The 23,558-nt window shown below is 34.0% G+C and overlaps 1 protein-coding gene across 1 annotated transcript; it reads right to left on the minus strand.

Moving 5' to 3' along the window:
- Window positions 1-1,769: 1,769 nt before the first annotated feature.
- On the minus strand, window positions 1,770-23,081 carry LOC145332426 (uncharacterized). Its single transcript, XM_080177422.1, has 11 exons — window positions 22,956-23,081; window positions 22,689-22,838; window positions 21,809-21,952; window positions 21,554-21,666; window positions 20,672-20,773; window positions 20,520-20,587; window positions 20,323-20,448; window positions 19,928-20,004; window positions 2,265-2,320; window positions 1,935-1,989; window positions 1,770-1,833 (listed from the first exon to the last, which is right to left on the minus strand). Exons 1-11 carry the CDS (start codon window positions 23,050-23,052, stop codon window positions 1,793-1,795), a joined length of 1,029 nt encoding a protein of 342 aa, XP_080033548.1. The 5' UTR covers window positions 23,053-23,081; the 3' UTR covers window positions 1,770-1,792.
- Window positions 23,082-23,558: the final 477 nt, after the last annotated feature.

Raw genomic sequence — 23,558 nt, forward strand, 5'->3', positions numbered from 1 at the left:
GCTAAGATCAAGGACGCATGAAAGGGGAAAACTTACTACTCTCAACAAATTTTTGAGCATCCATAATATAATTTACTTTGTTCGTCAGTCAGTCGGTAACGCTTAAATGGGCAATACTTTTGATTTTTTCGACTCATATCATAGAAAGTAAGCTCATTATTTGGTGAAACTCCTGTTCTACAACTTACTTATAGTTGCTACAGTATGTCTGTAATGCAACAGAAGACATGAAATCTATGTTGCAAAAATTAATAAGACACATTTTTACAAAGATTCTTTATAAACGGAATTCTTTGTTGAGACTTCTACTATATAATATTGAAATCTATAATACAAAGTAAAACGATGTATGTCTGTCTGTTTGTTTGTCTGTCTGTTTGTCTGTTTGTTTGTAGCGAAGGATCTCACTAACCGCTGATCCGATCGGGTTCTCCTTTACAGGGTAGCTTCTCATAGGTCCCAGGAAGGTTTATAACTATTTTCTTAGGGGGTGGGACACCCCCAACCCCCCCAAAAAAATGAGGAATTTTTTTTTTTTTTAATTTTCTTTTCTTTTTTAAACTAAAATTAAAATAGTGGGATCGACTATCCCCCCCAAAAAAAAAAATTTCCCCCCAAAGAATTTTTAAAAGCGAAGCTTTTCTATAATTAGGGTCGGTCCGTCCGTCCGTCCGAGATAGTTAGCTTTAATTCGTTAATTTAGGCATGTTAGAATTGTCCTATCGATTTCAAATTTTGCATGGTGATTTCTGTAGTAGTTAGGTACGATTTAGAAAGCGTAGCAACTCTATAATCGTTACCAGAATGTCCGTACGTCCATTTTAAACATGTTGTTTTTTTTACTTTTTTAATAACAATTTTTTTGTGATAAAATCATCAGATTGATCTGATTTTTTGATTACTGATTCCTATTACAATAAGGTACAATATTATGAGCGAAGCATCTCTATAATTAAGTATTAAAATTCAGTATGTCCTTAAACAGAATTCTGCATTTAATAAGTTTTGGAACAAATTTACGTATAATTTTGTCAAACCTTATATTTTCATATTTTGTATATTCAGTTCTGACACTCAACAATAGTTAATGTTCGTCTGTCATATCGTTTCAGAGCTTCGCTTTTATGGATGTTGTCATCCTTGTTTCTTTTAAATCTAAAATACGAAACATTGGTTTGATCAAACCTCTTGGGCCAAAGCCCCTACATGCTAGGGGCGAAGCCGCTAGTTTAATACAAAATATTATAAAACAAATATAATTTGATATAAAAGTATTTAATTGAAACACTAAAAATCAGCATAGTGATGGGGGTGTTACGTTGTAGCGGGTAGGTTGGTTTCTGATTTGGCTTACTTGTTTCAAAGTTGCAGCTAATGGCATAAAGATCACAGACAGTGGCGTGCGAAGCACTTTGTCTTAGAGATTGAGGGGCATTTTAAACATTTTACTGAATTTTGTACCCCCCTCCCCCTTAATCACTTTGGTTTTTTCTATCTATGTATTGATACGTCCAAGGGCGTATATTTGCATAAAAATCTTTGAAGCAAAGAATTTATACAAATGTAAGGTTTCTGTCTCTATTTGATTTATTGAATACTTATCCTTATAAAAAGTAACAGGATTTATGTCTGTGTGTACCAAAAAATCTCGCTAACCGCTGAACCAATATGATTATCCTTTACACTGTAGCTTCATATAGGTCCAGGGAAGGTGTTTTACTACTTTAGGGTAGGGTATCATAGGATATAGGGGCTTATCTGCTGGGACTAGAAAAAAGATAAGAAAATGTAATTAAAACTTACTTGTACAGTCAAAACATTCTGTGGTTGTAGCTAAAACGAACAAATGATATTAAAATAAAAATAAAACATATAATATTTATTCTAAAATATGTATAAAAAAACGTCAACTAAGTGGAAGTTAGTATACTTACGAAGAACACACTGATAGATATCCCAATCATTTGGCTCATCAAAAATTCCAGAATCCTAATTATAACATTTTGTGTGTGTGTTTATAGTCGGTAAATGGTATATCTGAACACTTAAAGTATATGTTGTCAATAGAATTTCCAAATATGGTTTTATGTTATTCATATACTTGAATAAGCAGGAGAAAGGCATATTTATCTTATAAACAAGTTAAATATAACAGTATTCAATCTTTTGAAAGTTGCCTTTTACATACCTATGACTACTAGGCAGCACTAATTTGTAGAAATAAAAATTCTGTAAATATATCACTATCAGATAAAATTCTTTACCTGACATGTCATTAAAACAAATGGAGTTGCAAACCAGTCCATGTCAAAAACCATACCTAGGTAATTGTTATTTAAGTTGTAATTATACATGTTTGATCAAATTCTTTATTCAATGTTCTATAATGTTGTCAGTATTACACATATTTAGTTCAACTTGAACTTCATTATTATTTATCTTCACCATTTATGTTCAAAACTTATTTTGTAGACTCTACAAAATTACCTATCTCTTGCCAAGACAAACTTTATTTATTACCCTTAGGAATAGTATTCCAATGTTGTATAAGCAGGGTGTATCAACCCCCTTGGCAAAATTAGGGGCTGAATACATCCTTCTAAATGTCCAAACCCCTACACCTTACTACATCCCCCATAACATGGAACTAAACCTCCCTGATGCACTCCCATAAAATACCCACGATAGGTGTCAATGTAAAAAGGTCACACCCCTCTCAAATTTGAAAAAATATACCCCTCTTATGGTCTATCATATTTACCCCTCTTCATTTCATAAAAAACCCTTTGCAAGTCAATGGTTTTAATGATATGCTTATAAGTCATCATTTAGAGATACTACAAAAAAAAGATGTATTATAGTTAATTAGATCTATTAGATAGATTGTTTTAAGAATTATTTCATTGACTAGGGAAGAAAGTAAACAATTGCATTCTATTTATCCCTGTTGAAATTATTTAAGTTTGCCTACAACGTTTAAGTATTAAAATAGTTATTTAACTCAATGAAATTATAAAGCATTATTAAGACACTTAATTTATTATGGATTAATGGCTCCTTTTTAAAAATCTTTAAACATTTCTATATAGCTCGATTTCTTGAAGAATTTGATTTTCCCTATGACAGCTTTCACTGAGTGAACTCATAGGGAAAGTGTATCATGAACAATCCTGATGTAAAACCTAAGTGAATTTCCGAAGTAAATTCCCTAAGTGGACGTCATTTACATATGTAAATTCAATCCCTATGTGACATGGGGAACAGGCTATTCCTTATATGAATAAGCTGTTTTACCTAAGCTTAGCTGTCAAATACATTGTAAATAATCGATTTTTACGGGGCATTTGTGCATAAGAATAATAATTTTAGAAGGGTAGAATTAAGTAGATATGTTTTTCAAGGTACTTTTGTAGATTATAATTTAAACACGAATAAAAAAGCTCCAGAAAACTAAAATAAACAATGATAGAAATTGTTCTATATGGAAGAAAATATAGAAAATAAAACTCTTTAATTAGTTCTAATCCCACCACGGTTCTAATTAATTTCTTTTAGGGGGATGTATTTGCTTTTTTATGTAGACCATTAACAAACTTTAAAAATAAAAGCCTAACATTAGAATTTAGCAATGAAAAATTCTACAAAAAATGACTAAGTGCTCTCACAGTGGAAATTTTTTGTAAAAAATAACTTGGTCTTAAATGATACAATATTGTCTGATTAGGCAAGAAATGGTGGAAAATTTCGCCGGTGGCAGCGATTTTAACAGCCACAGTTTCTCTAAAAGATAAATATTACAGAAAAAAACACTGTCCCAGCAAAAATATTTTGTTCAATTATCCTTTGGTACTGTTTCGGTACATGGCTGACGTAGACGGCTGATGCCTGACCTACGGCCGTACAAAAGATCTTATAGTACGCATGAATCAAAACTAGTGCAGTTACAAATGCTTGTATTTTATATATTGATATGTTTTTATTATGTTTAGGTCTTTGTGATCACAAGAATGCTGATTGTTAATGTTTAATTTATATATGTGCTGTTTAATTTTATGTTTAATAAAATTATATTTATCTATGATTTGATTGATGTGTACCTCACTTATTATTGCGTTATTATTTGTCTATGGTTTTTATTACATTTATACATATTGCAGAAGTGAAACCAACTTTTTTGGGGTTTTAATTTATTGTCATATTACAGATTATACTTGAGATTGCTTGAAGATGAGGGAGTAAAGTATTGGCGTTGGCAGCGTATAAAGAACCTGTTCCATAAGGTACTTGGTGGTAATATCAGTAGTAGCAGAGCGTTTTATTTTTATAATTTTCTATAAAGGGAGAATTATAAGAAAAAGATCTACGGCACTATTTGAACTACTCCAAGTATTTTATGAACCTATACTTTATGTCTTTTGTCCAGTGAGCTAAACTATTGAATAAAGATAATAGTGTTATTAAGTATAATAAATCCTTATTAGAGCTCGCAAAGAGTGTGTTTTTAATATTGTTAACAAGCCTATAATAAAGAATAGGTAGCGCAGCTAGTAAACTAGTGTTTGTTTCTTTTATCAGATTGATGCTATAAATAGCGCAACAATAATAATAGCCTATCTATCCTTACTAAATAAAGGTGTATAGCTAGGTGTAAGTAGCGTAACAATAACAACTACAATAAAAAGTAGTGTGCTAATAAGGATTGTGTTAACTAGCCTGTAAAAAGGTGTGCAAAAACCCCAAGCAGGGAAGCAAAAATGGCGGAAAACTGTAAGGTAGGGGCGGAGGCGCCGAATCTGAATAATTTTCAAACCTACCAGGCGTACAAGAATAATGTGTTACTATGGAAGGGGATAACGGACTATAAGCCTGAGAAGCAAGGGGCGATGTTGGCATACGCCGTCCCCGATGAATCAATTACTTTCGGTAATTTGATTCAGACCGACCGTTTTAACGTCCACCCTGTTGAGTCTCTAATAGGAGATCTGGAGGGTGTAGACAAGGTCATTGACTTTCTCGATGGGCACATAGGTAAAGAGGCAAGGATAGACGAACTTGAAGCGTTTGAAAAGATTTTGAACTACAGAAGACGTCCAGGACAGACAATTTTGGATTATTTGAAAGAACATGAGAGATACTACAATAAATGTAAGCAATCTGGAATAACTTTTACGGATACGTGTAGCGCATTTATCGTAGAGGTAGCAGCTAAGCTTGATCATACACAGGCTACGTTAGTTAAAGCCGTGATGTATATCGAAAAAGAAGCTGGAAAAGGGACAATGTACAACGCAGTTAAGAAAAAGATAAAAGAAATGTTGTCAGATAGCCTTGGCAACATTTGTACGGGTGAGCCAGTGCAGTCAAACGCCGATGCGTTTATTGCAGACCACCAGGAAGCTTTCGCTGCTTGGCAAAAGAATAATTCATATAAAAAGAATTACACAAGCAATTATAATAATAACAATTATAATAATACGCAAAAGTCGTCATCCAATACAGCTCAAAATGGCGCGCGCAATGTTCCCAATAACAGGGATGCCAACGTTAATCAGCTAAATCCTGCTACTGGTAAACCACTTAAATGTAAATATTGTGGTTCATTCAGGCACTTTCAGAGGGATTGTCCAGATTATAAGAAATCGTTAAATGGACAAAATAGCGGAAACAACGGACAAAATAGCACGAATAGCACAAACCGTAAAAAGGGAAGGGTGTTTTTAATACAAACACAAAATTCCAACGAAGAAGACGCACTTTTATCGCAATTTGAGAAAGTTGTGCAAGAACCAGAGGATGATAATGATGACAGCCAACCAGATCAGATTGAAAAAGTGCTGTTCACAACAAACAAAGAAGAGCTAAGCAGGTTTACAGCAGAATCCATTAATTGTGCTGCATTAGACTCCTGTTGCACGGCATCCGTGGCTGGAAAGAAGTGGATGGACATATTTTTGTCGTCAGTTCCCACTGAGCTCAAAAATCAAATCCAAGGTCCTTATAAAAGTAAGAAAACTTTTCAATTTGGAAACCAAGGAATACTTCCAACAATGCAAGCTTACACAATCCCTATCATAGTGGCAGGAGAACGTCATCTCATCTCAGTTGATATAATTGACTCCGATATACCATTGCTCATGTCCAAAACTCACATGAAACAGTTAGGTATCTCACTAAACATGGCGGATGACACAGCCACAGTCAACGGCAAGCCTATAAGAGTAGATACAACATCAGCAGGGCATTTCATACTCAATTTGTTTGGAGACAATGAACATCATGATACAATGCTAATGCAGGAGATATACGCGGTTAATATGTTGAAAGAGAATACAAAAGTCAGCTGAAACTTTTGCAGAAACTGCATAAGCAGTTTGGCCACAGGCCGAAGAGAGTATTTGTGAATCTGTTGAAGTCAGCAGAGCAATGGGATCCAAAATTCAGTACAATGATTGACAAGATAATAGATGGATGTGAGGGTTGTATATTGAGAAAACGCAATCCGGACAGGCCAGCAGTTAGCCTTCCTATGGCAAAGGATTTCAATCACATTCTCACAATGGATTTGAAGAAATGGGATGACAAGCATTATGTGCTATACTTTGTGGACATGTTCACAAGGTATACAGTGGGCTCAGTAATTAGAAACAAGAAACCTGAAACAATTGTTGAAAAATTGTTTTTGGACTGGATCAGGTATTTTACTGCACCTTATATAATTCTAACGGATAATGGAGGAGAATTTGTAAATGAAGCGGTACAAGAAGCATGTGCGATGCTGAACATCTATCATGCGACCACAGCCGCTTGCAGCCCGTGGCAAAACGGTCATCAGGAAAAAGCACATTCAACTGTTGACAACGTGGGTGAATGTCTAGAAAATGATCATCCTGAAATGCCATTGGAGCAAGTTATTGCTTGGGCATGTGCAGTAAAGAACTCGTTGACAAATGTTTATGGTTATACAGCCTTTGAACTAACATTTGGAAGAGCACCAAGACTGCCTAGTATTATGACAGATCCCATCCCAGCATCTCAGGTTGAGCAAACAAGTAGAGCTTTGATAGAAAATATAAAAGCCCTACATGCTACAAGAGCTGCTTTTGCTAAGGCAGAGAAGTGTGAAAAGTTGAAACTGGCACTGAGGCTAAAAATGAGAGCAGTGAACAGAGATTACAAACCTGGAGAGCTAGTATATTACAGAAGAGACAAGGATGACAAGTGGCTGGGACCAGCTAAAGTTATCTTCCAGGATGGAAAGGTAATTGGAATCAGGACATCATCAAGTTATGTCAGAGTTAGTGCAAACAGGCTTTGGCCAGCAGGACAGACCCTGTCTGAAAGGCTTAAGGATGAGGAAGAGCAACTTGAGAAGATCAAGAGGGGTGAGATGTCAGAGCAGAAATCACCATTGAAAGATCAGAGAGAACAATTCAAAATGGAGGAATCATCTGATGAAGATAATGAGAACTTTCAAGAAGCAAGGGAGGAAGCTAGTGAGGAAGCTGAAAACGAAGCAGAAAATGTTACAGAGGATGATAGTAACGAAGTTTCTACAGAAAATACAACAACAGTTGCAAATGACCCAACTAAGTCAACAAATGGTAGTGAACCTAGCCAAACTCTAGCAAGTCCAGAAAAGTTTAAAACCAATCAAAGGATTGAGTTCAAGGACAATGGTAAATGGGAAAGAGGCATTGTTCTGGGACAAGCTGGCAAGAGAGTGGGCAAATACAAACACTGGTACAATGTAAAACTGGACTCAGGCAAGCAGTTCTCAGCAGATTTTGCAAGACAAGAAGTGCGCAAAGAAACGCAGACTCCACCAGAAGAACAAGAAGAGGCTTATGATATAAGACTTGATAATGGAAAAGAGATAACTGCAGAAGCCAATGATAATCTAGTTAGTCTAAATGAAGAACAAGTGCTTGCAACTTGGGTGCATGAAGAAGTTTTAGCAGTAATGATGCCGAAAGAGATGAAAGATTCTCTGGAATGCATAGCAGCTAAAGACTTAGAGCTGCAAAAGCTAAAAGATTTCGACACCTATCAAGAGGTCAAGGACGAAGGTCAAAATAGGATTACCACCACATGGGTATTGACCATGAAAGGCAAGGAGGTCAAAGCCAGGCTGACAGCTAGGGGATTCCAAGAGGAAGATGAGCATCTTAAGGAATCGCCAACAATGCAGAAATATTCTTTAAGGATTCTTCTAACCATTGCTTCAGCTAAAGGTTGGACTATAGAAACTGTTGATGTGAAAAGTGCTTTCCTTCAAGGTACACGTTTGGAAAGAAAAGTGTATGTTAAACCTCCGAAAGAAGCAAATGCAATTGACATTTTGTGGCTCTTAAACAAATGTCTTTATGGCTTGAGAGATGCAAGCAGACAATGGTACACAAGAGTAGAAGATGTACTTACGAAACTAGGTTTCCAGAAGTGTACTTATGATTCAGGACTATTCTTTCTAATGAAAGATGGTGAACTGGAAGCTTTGGTTGGTCTTCACGTTGATGATTTTTTGAATGCAGGAGGTGAGTATTTTCACACCACTATATTGCCACAAATTCTGAATACCTTTATGGTTGGCAAATCTGAGCGTGGAAGTTTCATGTACACAGGCTTTCAGCTTAATCAAGACAAGAATGGTGTAACCTTAGACCAGTCTGATTATGTAGAAGGAATAACAATTCCAGTGTTTGATCCACAGAGAATGAAGCAGACAAAGGCAGACATGACTTTTGATGAGCTGTCTTTGCTGAGAAAGATGACAGGTCAACTAAACTGGACTGTGCGTTCCACTCGTCCAGATCTTTCTTTCAACATGATTGCATGCTCCACTCATTTTATAGGAGGCACTGTTGCTGATCTTAAGTATGCAAAGACCTCATTAGTTAATTTGAAAAAGAATGAGGCAGTACTTCGTTTCTCAAACATGGAGGATATAAGCAAATCAGAGATCTGGTTGTTTACAGATGCATCATATGGAAACTTGAATGGAGGAACTGATCGCACACAAGGATATGTGTTATTCCTAGTTAGACCAGAAGATGGAAGGTGTGCTCCTATTGACTGGAGGGCAAACAAGATTGATAGAGTGGTCACATCCACATTTGCAGCAGAAGCCATTAGTCTGACAAAAGGTCTTGATGCTGCAATTGCCTTCAAATGGACCCTAGAGCAGTTGTTGGGCAAGGAAGGTATCATACCAGTTAGAGCTATCATAGACAACAAGGACACTTTTGAGAGTGTGCATTCTACTACAGATGTGCAAGAGAGAAAGTTGAGGAGAGAGATTGGTGTGATCAAGCAGATGTTGAAAGCAAAGGAGTTGAAGCAATTGATTTGGCTTGAAGGGAAGTATCAGATTGCAGATCCACTGACAAAGCTTGGAGCTAACAGTCAGAATCTGGTAGAATCTATGCAAAGTGGGAAGATTCCAAAGGAAATCTTCAATGCAATCAAGGGACTCTAAAAAGTCACTGAATGCATGTCAAGTTTTCTTTTTAGGCCTAAAGTACATAAAAGTATTCCTTTTGTTGTAAATAAAAATGATAAATTATGAATTTTTTGTTATTTAATACATTAACAATTTTCGTTTTACGAATATGCGTTTAGAAACGTATTTTATTTTTAAGGCTCAACAAATATTAGGCGACAACTTTCATTCTTATCAAATAAATAGATGCAAGAATGGCTGTATCTTTATGCCCAAATACGCATAAAAATGATGCGGCATGATGCGCGTAAAAATCAGTTTACGTGTATTAAAAATTACGGAAACAGTTAAAAATTCTTTTAAAAATGTGAATTAAATAAAATATTTTACTTTTTGTGTATTTTTTCAACAATAAATCATTCCAGTTTACACACTAGAATAATTAACTCGTCTTTTCTTGACTATTCTAAGGTAATAAACTATCATTTTATCAACTTTTTTAAAGACAAAGGCTAATATTATGATTTATTGTTTACGAGCAATGTTAAATACTTGCTTTTATGCATACACAATTGGTAAATTTATTTTGTTTCGTAAAAGTGAAATAGTTTATTTAAAAATGAATATATATGTGTTTTTATTTTATCTTTTAGTAATTAAAGTAATTAAAAACCATAGTTTCACGATGAATTTAATATCATTTCTTGTGTTTTAAGTTTTGTTTTTAAATCTAAATTAATTTTTTTCTACAAGCATAACTCAGTTTATAAGACTCATATCATCGGACGAGAATCATTATTTTTTTGACACATTTAATAGTGTTACTTTAATTTTTAGCTCGCCATGGATGCTATCATTCAAAGAGAGGTGCAATTGGTGGAGGGCACCACGCATACCACCATCAGCGACGTCGAAGAGGGGTTTGGCTGGCCGACAGACGTCACATGGATCACATGCTGTGAGCGGTCAGAGTCTCAGTTACTGGACCTAGTTCAGTCCATAGTTGGTAGAAGTACACCCCAGCGGGTTTCTATACCTGGCTTCCAATATCTAATTGGAGTGCTTCCCGTCGACAAGATCTGTGGTCTTGTCGACAAGGTCATAAAGCTGTTCTTGGGGACTAAACATCAGGTTGTGATACCAACCCTGAGGTTTATACCCGCCAGCTTTATGTACTGGGAACACGTCCAGGCCGTCAACAGCCACATCTGGACCCAATCGGTCTCTAATGGGTACGGTGTACTTAATTTGCACCGTACCTTTATGGTGCGCCAATCCCGTCAGTGGGTGGTCTATGGTCCCTGCTATGCGGAATTTTCCGCGGACGCAGGCCTAGGGGCGCAGATGTCGGTTGAGGGCATGAAACGCTATGAAGGTAGACTTCTGCGTTTACATGCTGACGGCTTCGACGTGGAGCACACGCCATCCGTTCCTTTTCAGGATGTGATGCCGTTGCCACTATGGGCTACGGCGGCTTATTGCCAGAGCCGTAGCAGCTGTGAGCTCTTGGACTCCCTGGGATACACCATGTCTGTTCCCAAGAAGGCAAAGAAGGTGGTGAAGGCCGTGGAGGATGTCCAGGAGGTGCAGGAGAGTGCGGTGGTCAACGGGGGTGTTGTGTCTGTTGCCCAGGCGGGTAGAGGTGCCAAGAGAGGCTGTTTCATGTCCTGTGGAAAGGACAAGGCGGAGGCGGCAGTGTCTGCGAGGCCGGCGAAGGGTAGAGGCCGGGGCAGAGGACGTGCGCCCAGAGACTCCAGCGGTAATTTTATTGCCACTGTTGAGCTGGAGGCTGGTACTGCCAGGTCAATGGTAATGCAGATTTCAAGCCTGAAATCGCAAGTGCAGCAGGTGGAGGCGGACCTTGCACGTGTCCGTAAGGAGTGTGACAGTGTCAAGAAGGAGCTTGAGTAGGCCAGAGAGGATGTGTGGCGAAAAGAGAGTATGGTGTCGGTGTTTGAGGCGAGGGCTAGGGATGATTCCCGGGCTATTAGGCGAGAGAAAGAACAGCAGTGGCTTGATACTGAGGAGTGGAAGAGGCAGAGAGAAGAATGGAGGTCTGAAAGGAAGAGTTTTATGGAGATGTTGGAGGTCATGCATGGTAAGCAGTTTGAGAGTAAGAAGGAGAGGTTGAGCAAGAAGGAAAGGCTGGAGAAGATGAAGTAGAAAGAGGAGGAGAAGAAAAGAAACAGGAGGAGTGGTAGTTAATGCTTGTATTTTATATATTGATATGTTTTTATTATGTTTAGGTCTTTGTGATCACAAGAATGCTGATTGTTAATGTTTAATTTATATATGTGCTGTTTAATTTTATGTTTAAAAAATTATATTTATCTATGATTTGATTGATGTGTACCTCACTTATTATTGCGTTATTATTTGTCTATGGTTTTTATTACATTTATACATATTGCAGAAGTGAAACCAACTTGTTTGGGGTTTTAATTTATTGTCATATTACAGATTATACTTGAGATTGCTTAAAGATGAGGGAGAAAAGTATTGGCGTTGGCAGCGTATAAAGAACCTGTTCCATAAGGTACTTGGTGGTAATATCAACAAATACAAGTTTATTGTATGAAACGGTAGGCACTGAAACAAAAAATAACAAAATTAATAAAGATATATTAAAATGTTAAAATGTTTGTAAAAGAAAAATAAATCTTTTTTCTAATGGACATAATTGTCTTTAAAAAGGTTGCATGATTTGCAATATATTATTTTATAAGCATATGAAAAAACTAGGCTTTTTCTCTTCAAAATTAAATCAAAACATAATGCGAGTTTATAAATTATAGGTAGAATCATTTTAGACTACTATAAAAATATTCTGATACAAAAATAAATCAATTACTTGGTCTATTTTAATGAAAAATAAGAAAAATAATTTGGCTTCCTTGAAAATATCTTTCCATTCTAATTTAAATGCTTAAAAGAATTAAATATTTACCAAATCGTTGATCATGACAAGCTGGGAAGCACTCAAGGTATATTCAGCACGGAGAACATCACATTTCATTGTAAAACATAGTTTTTCATACACAGAAACTCCGCACTGTTCAAAGGAATAAATCAAAATGGCCCCGTGGGCTTTGTTTTAGGCTTGGTGCGCGTTCATTGTTTGAATGCCGCACACAAATATGAAATTCAAATGTTGGCGTTCTTCTTACTACCCAATAATGATAAGGAAAAGAAAGAAAGGATAAGGGTTTGAATCCATACGGGAAACATACTATTATACTTCCAATACACAACCGCCTGTGAGAGGAGGGAATCGAACACGACATCATCAATTTTTTGCAATTTTGTGTGCAGACAGTGTCCACAAAAGTCACAACTCATGACCACATAAATTACAAGAGTTTGAAACTTGGCCCTATGGCCTCAAATCTGCTAGTAAAAATATTCACGAATACTCGTACTAACTCAGACTGACACAATTCCTCAAAATATGCAGGAATAAAGGAATAGGAGGTCAATACATTCAACATTGAATAACTTACACATTCACTACTCACACATAACACTTGTTTCTCATGGCCTCACAATTTTCAAAATAAAATAAAATGATTATTTGAATTTGCTAGACCATGTAATAACAATACATGAATAATAATTTTAAAAAATAAGTACCCAAACTTTTTATTAGGTACCTAATCATCGATAATAATAATAATAATATTCTAATGTTAGAATAATCCTTAATGCTAAACATGAATTGCATTAAAATCATCAAAATGATTCATTCAAATCTTTTTACTAAAAAAAAGAATAATTACTCAAAAAACTTCTTTTCAAACAAATCTTTTTTGCTAAAAGAAAAGTGAAAATGTATACATAAAACTTTTCTTCGATCAAATCTTTTTTGTAAAAGAAAGACAAGAAAATAATCCTTAATTCTAGACAAACAGAATAATCAAATAAAATAAAATTATCCTTAATCTAAAAACATAATCATCGAATAAAATAAACATCCTTAAATCTAAGAACATAAAAAATGACTGTATTATTTCATCAAATAAAACATCAAAATAAAATTAAAATTGCATTTTTTGCATATGCAAATCTTAAATTAAGCTCAAAGTTAAAGAAAAGTCTCAAAAATTGCTGATTTGGCGATTTCTCTTTGGCTGATTAATAATAAGCTATCTTCGTACTTATTTAAATACAGTCTTAAAATTAAAGGGACTGTGAACGTAAATTTTTCTCATCTTAATATCAAATCTTAACATTATCTCATTCATAATATCTCACAGATAGAGCAAAACGCGCTTTTGTTTGCTTAAAAAACGGCTTTTTCCGACGATTTTTATAAGGTAAAGGGAAAGGAAGAAATTTTCCGTATTATATAAAATGTTCATTAAATTGCTTTTTTCTCCCATTATAGCTAAAATTAAACTTTTTCACATAGTTCTTGATTTTTCCTAACAGTTAAGCTGACTTTTAACATAATCCTTGCTTTAAACCAATGTATAGTTACTTAGAAATTGATAAAATAAGCAATATTTTTTTATTGAAAACCAAATACAAGCTAGAAACAGGTTTTTTTATTAGTATCCAATTAACTTTAGATGGCCCATCTCTTGCCCACCTTTAATTACAAATTTGTAAATAATAAAGACGCAATATTTCTTTTTAAACAGTCTGATAAAAGTGTAAACTAATTCTCCAAAGTGGGTTATTTATTGTCCAACACAATAAAAAAGGATATTATCATTTTAAATAACCTATGAGATTCAACCCTTTGTAGACAGTGAGGTATTTTTTTTGTCAATAATACGAATTTAAAATTGGTCTTTATTACCTAATTACTACGCTATAAAAAAACTAATTAGCAATTTTATATCATAAGATAAATCCTTAACAGTAAGTTTATTGTTTTAACTATATATGACAAGTTAAATATCCCTACAAACATTATAAGAAACAAAAATGTTCAGATTTTCCCTGTTTTTTCCTTTTTCCCTCCCAAAATACCATAAAATCAAGGCATTATTCCTGGATATTTTTGTTAATAGGACGTTTTTGGTTGATCAGTGTAGTGAAATATGCTTAGAAAATGTTAAGATTTGATAATCAGATGAGAAAGTTTTACGTTCACACTCCCTTTAAGAGCAATGAGGCCCTCAGTTCAACCTGAACCTCTCAAGATTACAGATCAAACTTAAGCACATAAAATTAATTCTGCCTCGTGCCATTTACCCTGTTTTCGGTTATGAGTTTCTTTCTTTTTTGTGATTCTTGCATAACTGCGCACAGGGTCCTTGGCGCGGGGCACAAACCATGAACATCTGAAACAAATAATATGAAAAATGTTCCAAAGTTAAAACGAAAAAATATAAGAAAACTCAAGAAACTTCTAAAGAAATCTTTATCAAATCATCATAATTATAAGCTTTAATTCCTCGTCATCACGGAGCTTGTTGCGGTAACGTTGTTAGGCTTCGTGAGGGCGTTTTGTTAAGCTAAATTCTTCGGAAAATTAAAACAATCAAACTTAACTGCTATCATCATGAAAATCAACTGCTTTTCAATTTAGGTAAGTCATCAGAACGAAAAAAATAACTTAAATATACGATTAATATTAAATTATTTTGTAATATGCATGTAAATATATGAAAAGAAAATAATTTTTCAAATGAATAAATGTTGTTTCATTCTTATTCCTTATCAATATCTCATATTTCAAATATGTGTCCAACAAGGACAAATAAACACAAAAAACATTGCGTTAAGTACCTAAGAAATTTTACGCGAAAAAATCCCAGGTCCCAGATAATCGAAAAGAAAACTTTAGTTTATATCTCAAATGAAAAAAATCTTGAACTAATTTATAAGTTAAAACAAAATTGTATTAAAATTTGCGTTACTTATAAATCTTTGAAAAAACTACTGCTTCAAGTTTTAAGTACTGCATAAAAAATGAAGTTAAAGTTTTAATTTAAAATATGCATAGTTTATCTTAAAATAATTCTGTGATATTCATATAAAATAATAATCAATATTTTAATAATATCATACATCGTGTACATTATTATAAATGCTTATCTCATAGAGAATAGAGTTTACATTTTTAAACATGAACGAAAATATATGTACCTAGGAAAATAATTGCTATAAAATACTTTCTCAAGGTTTAAAATTGTCCGAAATCGCTAGGTACGTATATTACTACGAATCTCTGCTCTCGGAATGAAGAAAAAAAATCTTTACGCGTGGATTACTAGGAATCCCTACCTCCGGAGTGAAAGAAAAACTTTTATACATAAATTGTTAGAAATCCCTGCCTCCGGAATGAAAGAAAATCTTTGATTTGCTTACAAATTTAAACAAATATCTTGATTTTTTTTTTGCGATAATCTTTTAAAATAATAATAAGGAATATTTTAAACATTATCATAATAATACATGTTTTGTTCTTTACTTTAATGCATTATTTCATGTGAGAATCTGAGAAATAGCATTTTTAAGCAAATGTGAACCATGAAAAAAAAAAATACCTCGAAAAATAATTTGTAAAAAAATCTACATTTCTTAGTTTTAAAAAAAATCTGCAAAAATCATTTGGTAGTTAATACACATGAACTTTTGCTTTTCGAAATCATACTTAAAGAAACAAAATCTTTTAAAATCTGCTTTAAAAGTCTAAACAGTTTTGTAGAATTTTTGTGCTTAAATATGAACAATAAAATTAGTTGAATAATAAATACTTATTCTTTACAGAACCCATTTTGGTTCCCTTCACAAGCCTGATATATAACTTGTAACATTTCTTCTCTTTAGGAGATCATTTTCACACATAAATGGTTTATGTCGTAGATTAGATGTGCAGGGGTAGGTATTTCTGTCGGTACTTCCCTGGCCAGCTTGGCTACAAAAAATCCACGGCTGGACTGCTTCAAAATGACCACCCTGTATCGAATACAAAGTGTTGGCGGCCATTTTCACATGGCACTAATTTAATTGCACAAGAGAAATATTCTATAATTTTCTCTCCTGTGGAGACAGCCCTCAAAGCTGCTCTGCTTCCTCCATCCATCTTCAGCAGTTGGAAGCCTCTTTGGCATCAATGTTGTCTGCAACAGCAACAACTTCAGTATTAACTGCAATACTATCAGCATCAGCGTCAACTGCAACAACTTCAACACTAGAATTGGCTGCAACTCTGACGACAGCAGCAACGGCTGGAACGTGAACATCATCATCAGGAATGGCCGCGGCGCTATCACCAACATCATGAGAATTGGTTACAACACAACCAACATCAGCATTGTGAACGACTACGGCAACACCCGCCGTAGCAATGTTATCAACGGCTACAGCACTATCTTCAATATAATCAGGATTGACTGCAACACAAACAACGTTATCATCAGTAACAGCTACGGCAACACCCGCCGTAGCAATATTGTCAACAGCTGCAGCACTATCTTCAACATCAGAATTGACTGCAACACAAACAACATTATCATCAGTAATGGCTTTGGCAACACCCGCAATAGCAATGTTGTCAACGGCTGCAGCACTATCTTCAACATCAGAATTGACTGCAACACATACAACATTATCATCAGTAACGGCTACGGCAACACCCGCAGCTTTAGCCCATAGAGAGATGAACTCAACTCTACAGTTATATAGATTATCACCTGCTATCTCCATCATGAATTTCAATGATTTAAGATTTAGCTGTGAGAGTCTTTTTCAGTTCACCATAATTTTTTTGCGCTGTAACAAGTTCGCTATATTTGTCACACAAGTCCTCATCATCCTAGAGCTCAATATCATGTTCGATAAAGGCATTCACGATATGATTACAATTATCATTCATATCATGCAAAAGGTCACATTCCTTTTGGAGATTAACTTCAAGATCTGCAGTTTTCATAACTAGCTGCATCACTCTGTTTAACTCAACACTTAAATCATCCACTAATTTTGGTAAACACATCCTCAGGCGAGGTAACTTGGTTAACTTTTGAGCCATAATGTCACTTTAACTTGCACTGATTACAATTATGGTTGGTAACGTCTAGAGTTCATCCAATAAATCATTTCAGATCACCATAACTTTTTTGCGCTTTGACAAGTTCGCTATATTGAGCCATAATGTCACTTTAACTAGCACTGATTACAGTTATGGTTGGTAACGTCTAGAGTTCATCCAATAAATCTTTTCAGATCACCATAACTTTTTTGCGCTTTGACAAGTTCGCGTTATTGAGCCATAATGTCACTTTAACTAGCACTGATTACAGTTATAGTCACGTGTGGAATTTAATCACATCCAACATCTGCACGGTAACTGTCACTGGCTTTCATCTGGCTGTCTGAATACCGTTTCATTGTTTCGGTACATGGCTGACGTAGACGGCTGATGCCTGACCTACGGCCGTACACATGATCTTATAGTGCAGACGCACTTAAACCTGCTACTTCCCGAATGAATCAAAACTAGTGCAGTTACAAATACAAGTTTATTGTATGAAACGGTGGGCACTGAAACAAAAAATAACAAAATTAATAAAGATATATTAAAATGTTAAAATGTTTGTAAAAGAAAAATAAATCTTTTTTCTAATGGACATAATCGTCTTTAAAAAGGTTGCGTGATTTGCAATATATTATTTTAAAAGCGTATGAAAAAACTAGGCTTTTTCTCTTCAAAATTACATCAAAACATAATGCGAGTTTATAAATTATAGGTAGAATCATTTTAGACTACTATAAAAATATTCTGATACAAAAATAAATCAATTACTTGGTCTATTTTAATGAAAAATAAGAAAATTAATTTGGCTTCCTTGAAAATATCTTTCCATTCTAATTTAAATGCTTAAAAGAATTAAATATTTACCAAATCGTTGATCATGACAAGCCAGGAAGCACTCAAGGTATATTCAGCACGGAGAACACCACATTTCATTGTAAAACATAGTTTTTCATACACAGAAACTCCGCACTGTTCAAAGGAATAAATAAAAATGGCCCTGTGGGCTTTGTTTTAGGCTTGGTGTGCGTTCATTGTTTGAATGCCGCACACACATATGAAATTCAAATGTTGGCGTTCTTCTTACTACCCAATAATGATAAGGAAAAGAAAGAAAGGATAAGGGTTCGAATCCATACGGAAAACATACTATTATACTTCCAATACAGGTACAGATAAACATCATATTACTTTTGTAAAAAGATTTCCTCTTTGTATTTTTCTTAAATTATCTACACTCTTTGTAAACTTAATTTATTAATAAGAGAAAAAAAATTTAAGGACATATTTGTATTACCTAAATGATTACGAAAAGTTATTATATTGATTGAATTATTAAAACTTATATTAAAGGACGCCTGCAAGAAATTCCACGCTTAAACTGCTGAAAGACTGCCACAAGTAGACCCAATACCCCAAATTTAAAGCCTTCAGCTTCAATAACAAAAAAGTTCTAGGCATTTCAAAAAAGCATTTTATATACAATGGAAATTTTGAAAGATTTCCGATGCTAATAAAAGAAAAAAACAATATTAAATTACGTCGCCTAGACACAAAATTATAACCTTATCTTTGTCAGAAATTTAGATTGCCGGTAACTGATTACATTTTTACAAAAAAACACCACATTTCATAGTCAAAATCTATGAAAAAAATTCAATTTAAATTGCATTTTTAAACAAAAATCATAGCGGAAACAAAGGGGGAAACTTCTGCAAGCTCAGCTGTGATTGGTTGCTAAGCTGATTCAGCCTTCTGATTGGCTACAGTACACTCAGTACAACGCAAGTTAAACTTAATTTTTTTTAATGATTTTGACTATAAAAATGGGTATTTTTATTGGAAATATATAATTAGTTACTGGCAATCTAAATTTATGACAAAAATAAGCTCATAATTTTGTTTCTAGGCCACGTAGTTTAATTTCAAAATTTCTAACATTAGCATCCAATTCTTTCAAAATTTTCATTGTACATAAAATGTCATTTTAAAATGCCTAGAACTTTTTTGTTATAGAAGCTGAAGGCTTCAAATTTTGGGTATTGGGTCTACTTGTGGCAGTCTTTCAGCAGTTAAAAGCGTGGTATTGCTTGCAGGCTTCCTTTAAAACTTAAAAATAACAGTTATGTTTACTATTATCATTTTATGATTCTATTTCCGGAATTTAGAGAAGAAGACATTTAATTAGATCTTCAAATTGGGCTTTGTGTAAATCAAAAATTGGATAACATTATAATTAAAACAGTAGCAACATTGCTTTCAAATACTCATGACAGCTTACTCCCCGCAGCTAATTACATATGTGAAAAATACGCACAGCTAACATAAGTATTATTCATGAGACACTTTCTGAAAGTGCATCATAGGGAATCACTTTCCCTAAGTCCACATAGGGAACACATAAGGAATTTCCCCCAAGTAAACCCTATGTACCAAGCTGTTTGTTCAAGAAATCGAGCTGTAAGATTATCCCTTTCAATGAAACTAATTCAAATTCTGATTACCATCTGGGCATTCATATGTAAGATTGAAACCCAAAGGAGGAGCTGGGTCCATCTCTTCTCCAACGAATCCAGCAAAACTGATTGATTGATAATAATTAAGAATAACAAATGAATAGAAAATGGTTTGATTTGTCTATGAATACTATAAGCAGGCGTCTTTTGAAATATTATAGGTAACTTGACAGTCATTAATAAACAAAACAATTGACTGCAAAATCTATATTTGAAAGTTCTAATTGTGGATGGAATGTATGTTAACTAAAAGGTAATCCAAAAAGCATTTACCTAACTTTTACCACTTATAAAATATATCAACAGTTTGTTTTAATTCTCTATTAGTTCTTGTGTTACTTCTACTAATGCTTGTTAAATAATTGATTTTAAAATCTACCAACCTAAGTTCAATGCCACCAGTAACAAGTAGGTTTTTAATCCTTTCCAGAGGTACTTGATGTAAATCATGAGGATATGCTGGGTCAAAATTAAGCTTCAGAGAAAATCCATCTTCATCACACCTAAGTCTACAATAAATAACATTAAGATAAGAAGCTTAAATTGTACTTTACAAAATTTACAACTACATGCAAATTACATTATTATGACGGGTTCCAAGAAGTCAATAGTTGTTCCTACAGAGGTTTCCAAATTTACTACAACATCCTGAAAAAATATCATTTACTTTTAAAAAGAAGAAGATAAAGTAAACACCTAAAACTCTAATATCAGATGCAAAACTTATTAAACCTTTTCTAACTCCATCCATCTAGATATTTGTTCAGTAGCAATATCAATCATGAGATGAAAAGCTTCTTGATTTTGTGTAGCTTCAAGAATTACATTTACAGGCTGAAATATGAATTCAAATGTTGAGAATTAAACAATCCTTATAATAAAGTAACAGGATGTTTGTGTGTCTGTGTGTCTGTGTGTTTGTATGTTTGTACCAAAGGATCTCGCTAACCGCTGAACCGATCGGGTTCTCCTTAACAGGGTAGATTCTCATATGTCCCGGGAAGGTTTATAACTATTTTGGGGGAGGGTACCACCACCCACCCTAGAGAAATTAATTTTTTTTTTTAATTTCTCAATTTTAGAAAGAGAGTTCAACGAAAAACAAACATCAAACGTAATTTTTTTTTACTTTTTCTTTTAAAATCTAAAATAAGAAATTGAATTATTAAATTCGACTCTCTCCTCCTCAAGTGCACCTAGAGGCCTCTAGGGGCGTAGCCGCTAGTTATTTATATTGTACTATAGGCTACACCCCTAAAGGCCTCAGTGTGCCCTTGAGGTGGGAGGGGGAAGTCGACCCCCTTACTTTCAAGTTTGTAGTTTTCAAAAGAAAAAGTGTTGGTACCCTTGTACACAAAGCAAAGCCTTGTTAGCCATACAGTTGGTGTTCTCAAATATATTTTGATATTTCTTTTTAGGGCGATTCTCTTAGGATTGTGGTACCCTCCCCCAATATTTGTGAGAATCACGTTGTAACAGAGAATCATAACGGTTCAGCAGCAAGATCTTTTGGCACAGCCAGACACAGATCCTGTAACTTTATTTTTAAGATCATTTTGCAAATATAAAAATATTTTGTTATGTTTGAATCAAATTTTGATTTGATATCTTTACCTGATTGTTATCCAATATTTTTCCTACAAGCATTAATTTCTGTCCCTTAATACACTGATTTGGTCCAGGAAAAGGAATTTTCATAGGTATGAAGGGATTGTATCTAGTATATTCTGAACAGTACATTTGAAATGAATTATTTGTAAAATATTTTGTAATATTGAATGAAAATGATAGCATATTAAAATTAAACTTTCTGTACTTTAATATTAAACAAATAAAGTTTTAAATAAATCCAATAAAAATACATTTAACCTGACTTGAGAGTCATGTTATTTTTCTCATCAGGTTTGTATATTAGCCCTAGCTTTTCAGGTGGAAAAGGAATATCTTGACAGGCTTTAGCAGCACAATTAGGTAAAGCTGCAGGTACCCAGGACTTATTCCAAGCACATTCAACTAGAGTGAAAATACAATATTGTTGTTGTGAATATCTGAGATTGAATTATATAGATATCTGATTTTAAAGATTTAACTCAGAGAGCTAAAAAAGTATTCTTATTCAATATTTTTAATGGGCAAGATACGGCTGTGGTAACTCTAAAAAAGCAGCTAACTGTAAAATATATGATAAAAAGATAAGTAATATAATGATTTCTTGAAATTCAAAAACCATCAGACGCTATTTTAGCAACTACTGCCAGAGATTATCAACTTAGGCTCATGTAGTTTAACCTCAGATAAGCAAAGTCTTTATAACAAACAAACAAAATAAAACTTTGAAGTAACACTAAGAAAACAAGGATGACAATATCCATAAAAGCGAAGCTCTAAAACTGTAGAACAAACAGCCAAAACATTTGTATAGTGTCAGAACTGAATAACTATAATATAAATGTATGAGAATCGAAGCAAAATTGTAAGTAAATTTGTTGAAAAACTGCTTGATACAGGATAATGTTTATGGACATTCTGGTAGTGATTATAGAGTTGCTACGCTTTCTAAATCGTACCTAACTACTACAGGAATCACCATGCAAAATTTGAAATCAATAGAACAATTCTAACATGCCTAAAACAACGAAAAAAGCTATCCGTACCTACGGACGTATGGATCGACCCTAATTATAGAAAAGCACCGCTTTTAAAAACACTAAATACCATTGATGAAATTATCTAATATATGAAATTTTACTTATAATTTCATCAAGACAAACTCCATCATCATCACAAAATTTGGCATATGGACCACATGTGTAAGAAATTTTAGTTCCAAATGAACTATTTCCATTCCATTCCCAGGTTCCAGTATAAGGACGCGCAGGTGGTTCATTACAGTTTACACCTGATTTAATAAGCATAAAATACTTGTTATAATATTGTAACCATATATTGTAAATTAAAATCACATAATATTGCAAGAAAGTAATATATAAGCAAATGTGATTTGAAGGTTTCTTACTTGCTACGCATTTTGGCCATTCTACAGGTTCCAGAAAAGTTCCATCAGCTTGACAATATACATCAAAGGCTTTTAACTCCTTTTTATATACATTCATATCACAAATTGCTTTTATTTTTTCATTTCTCTCCCCCCTTAAAACTTAAGGGGTTGTGATGTTATTCCATTATCCTTTACAGAAATATTGATAAAAACATATGTAAAAAAACGTCTATATATATATTAAGATATATAAGTTTTCCGGAATTTTAAAGTTAGGGGGGAGATTTGAAATCTGCATCAAATTTTAAGGATTTTTTATAAAATTCATTTTTTCTATAATTCTTTATCTAAAAGCGGAAATGCAATTTAAGTTAATTAATTTTGGCATCTGTGATAGGTGGATTTAAAAAATCTGCGCTCTGATTGGATGGCGTACATCATTCAACCAATTAGAGCGCAGGTAGTTTAAAATCCACCTATCCTATTGGTCAAAATTAATTAACTTAAAATGCATTTCCGCTTTTAGATAAAGAATTATACAAAAAAACGAATTTTATAAAAAATCCTTAAAATTTGATGCAGATTTCAAATCTCCCCCTAACATTAAAATTCCGGAAAACT

This window comes from Acartia tonsa, chromosome 11, assembly GCF_053477335.1.
Source record: "Acartia tonsa isolate MP-2025a chromosome 11, ASM5347733v1, whole genome shotgun sequence".
Lineage (NCBI taxonomy): Eukaryota > Metazoa > Arthropoda > Copepoda > Calanoida > Acartiidae > Acartia > Acartia tonsa.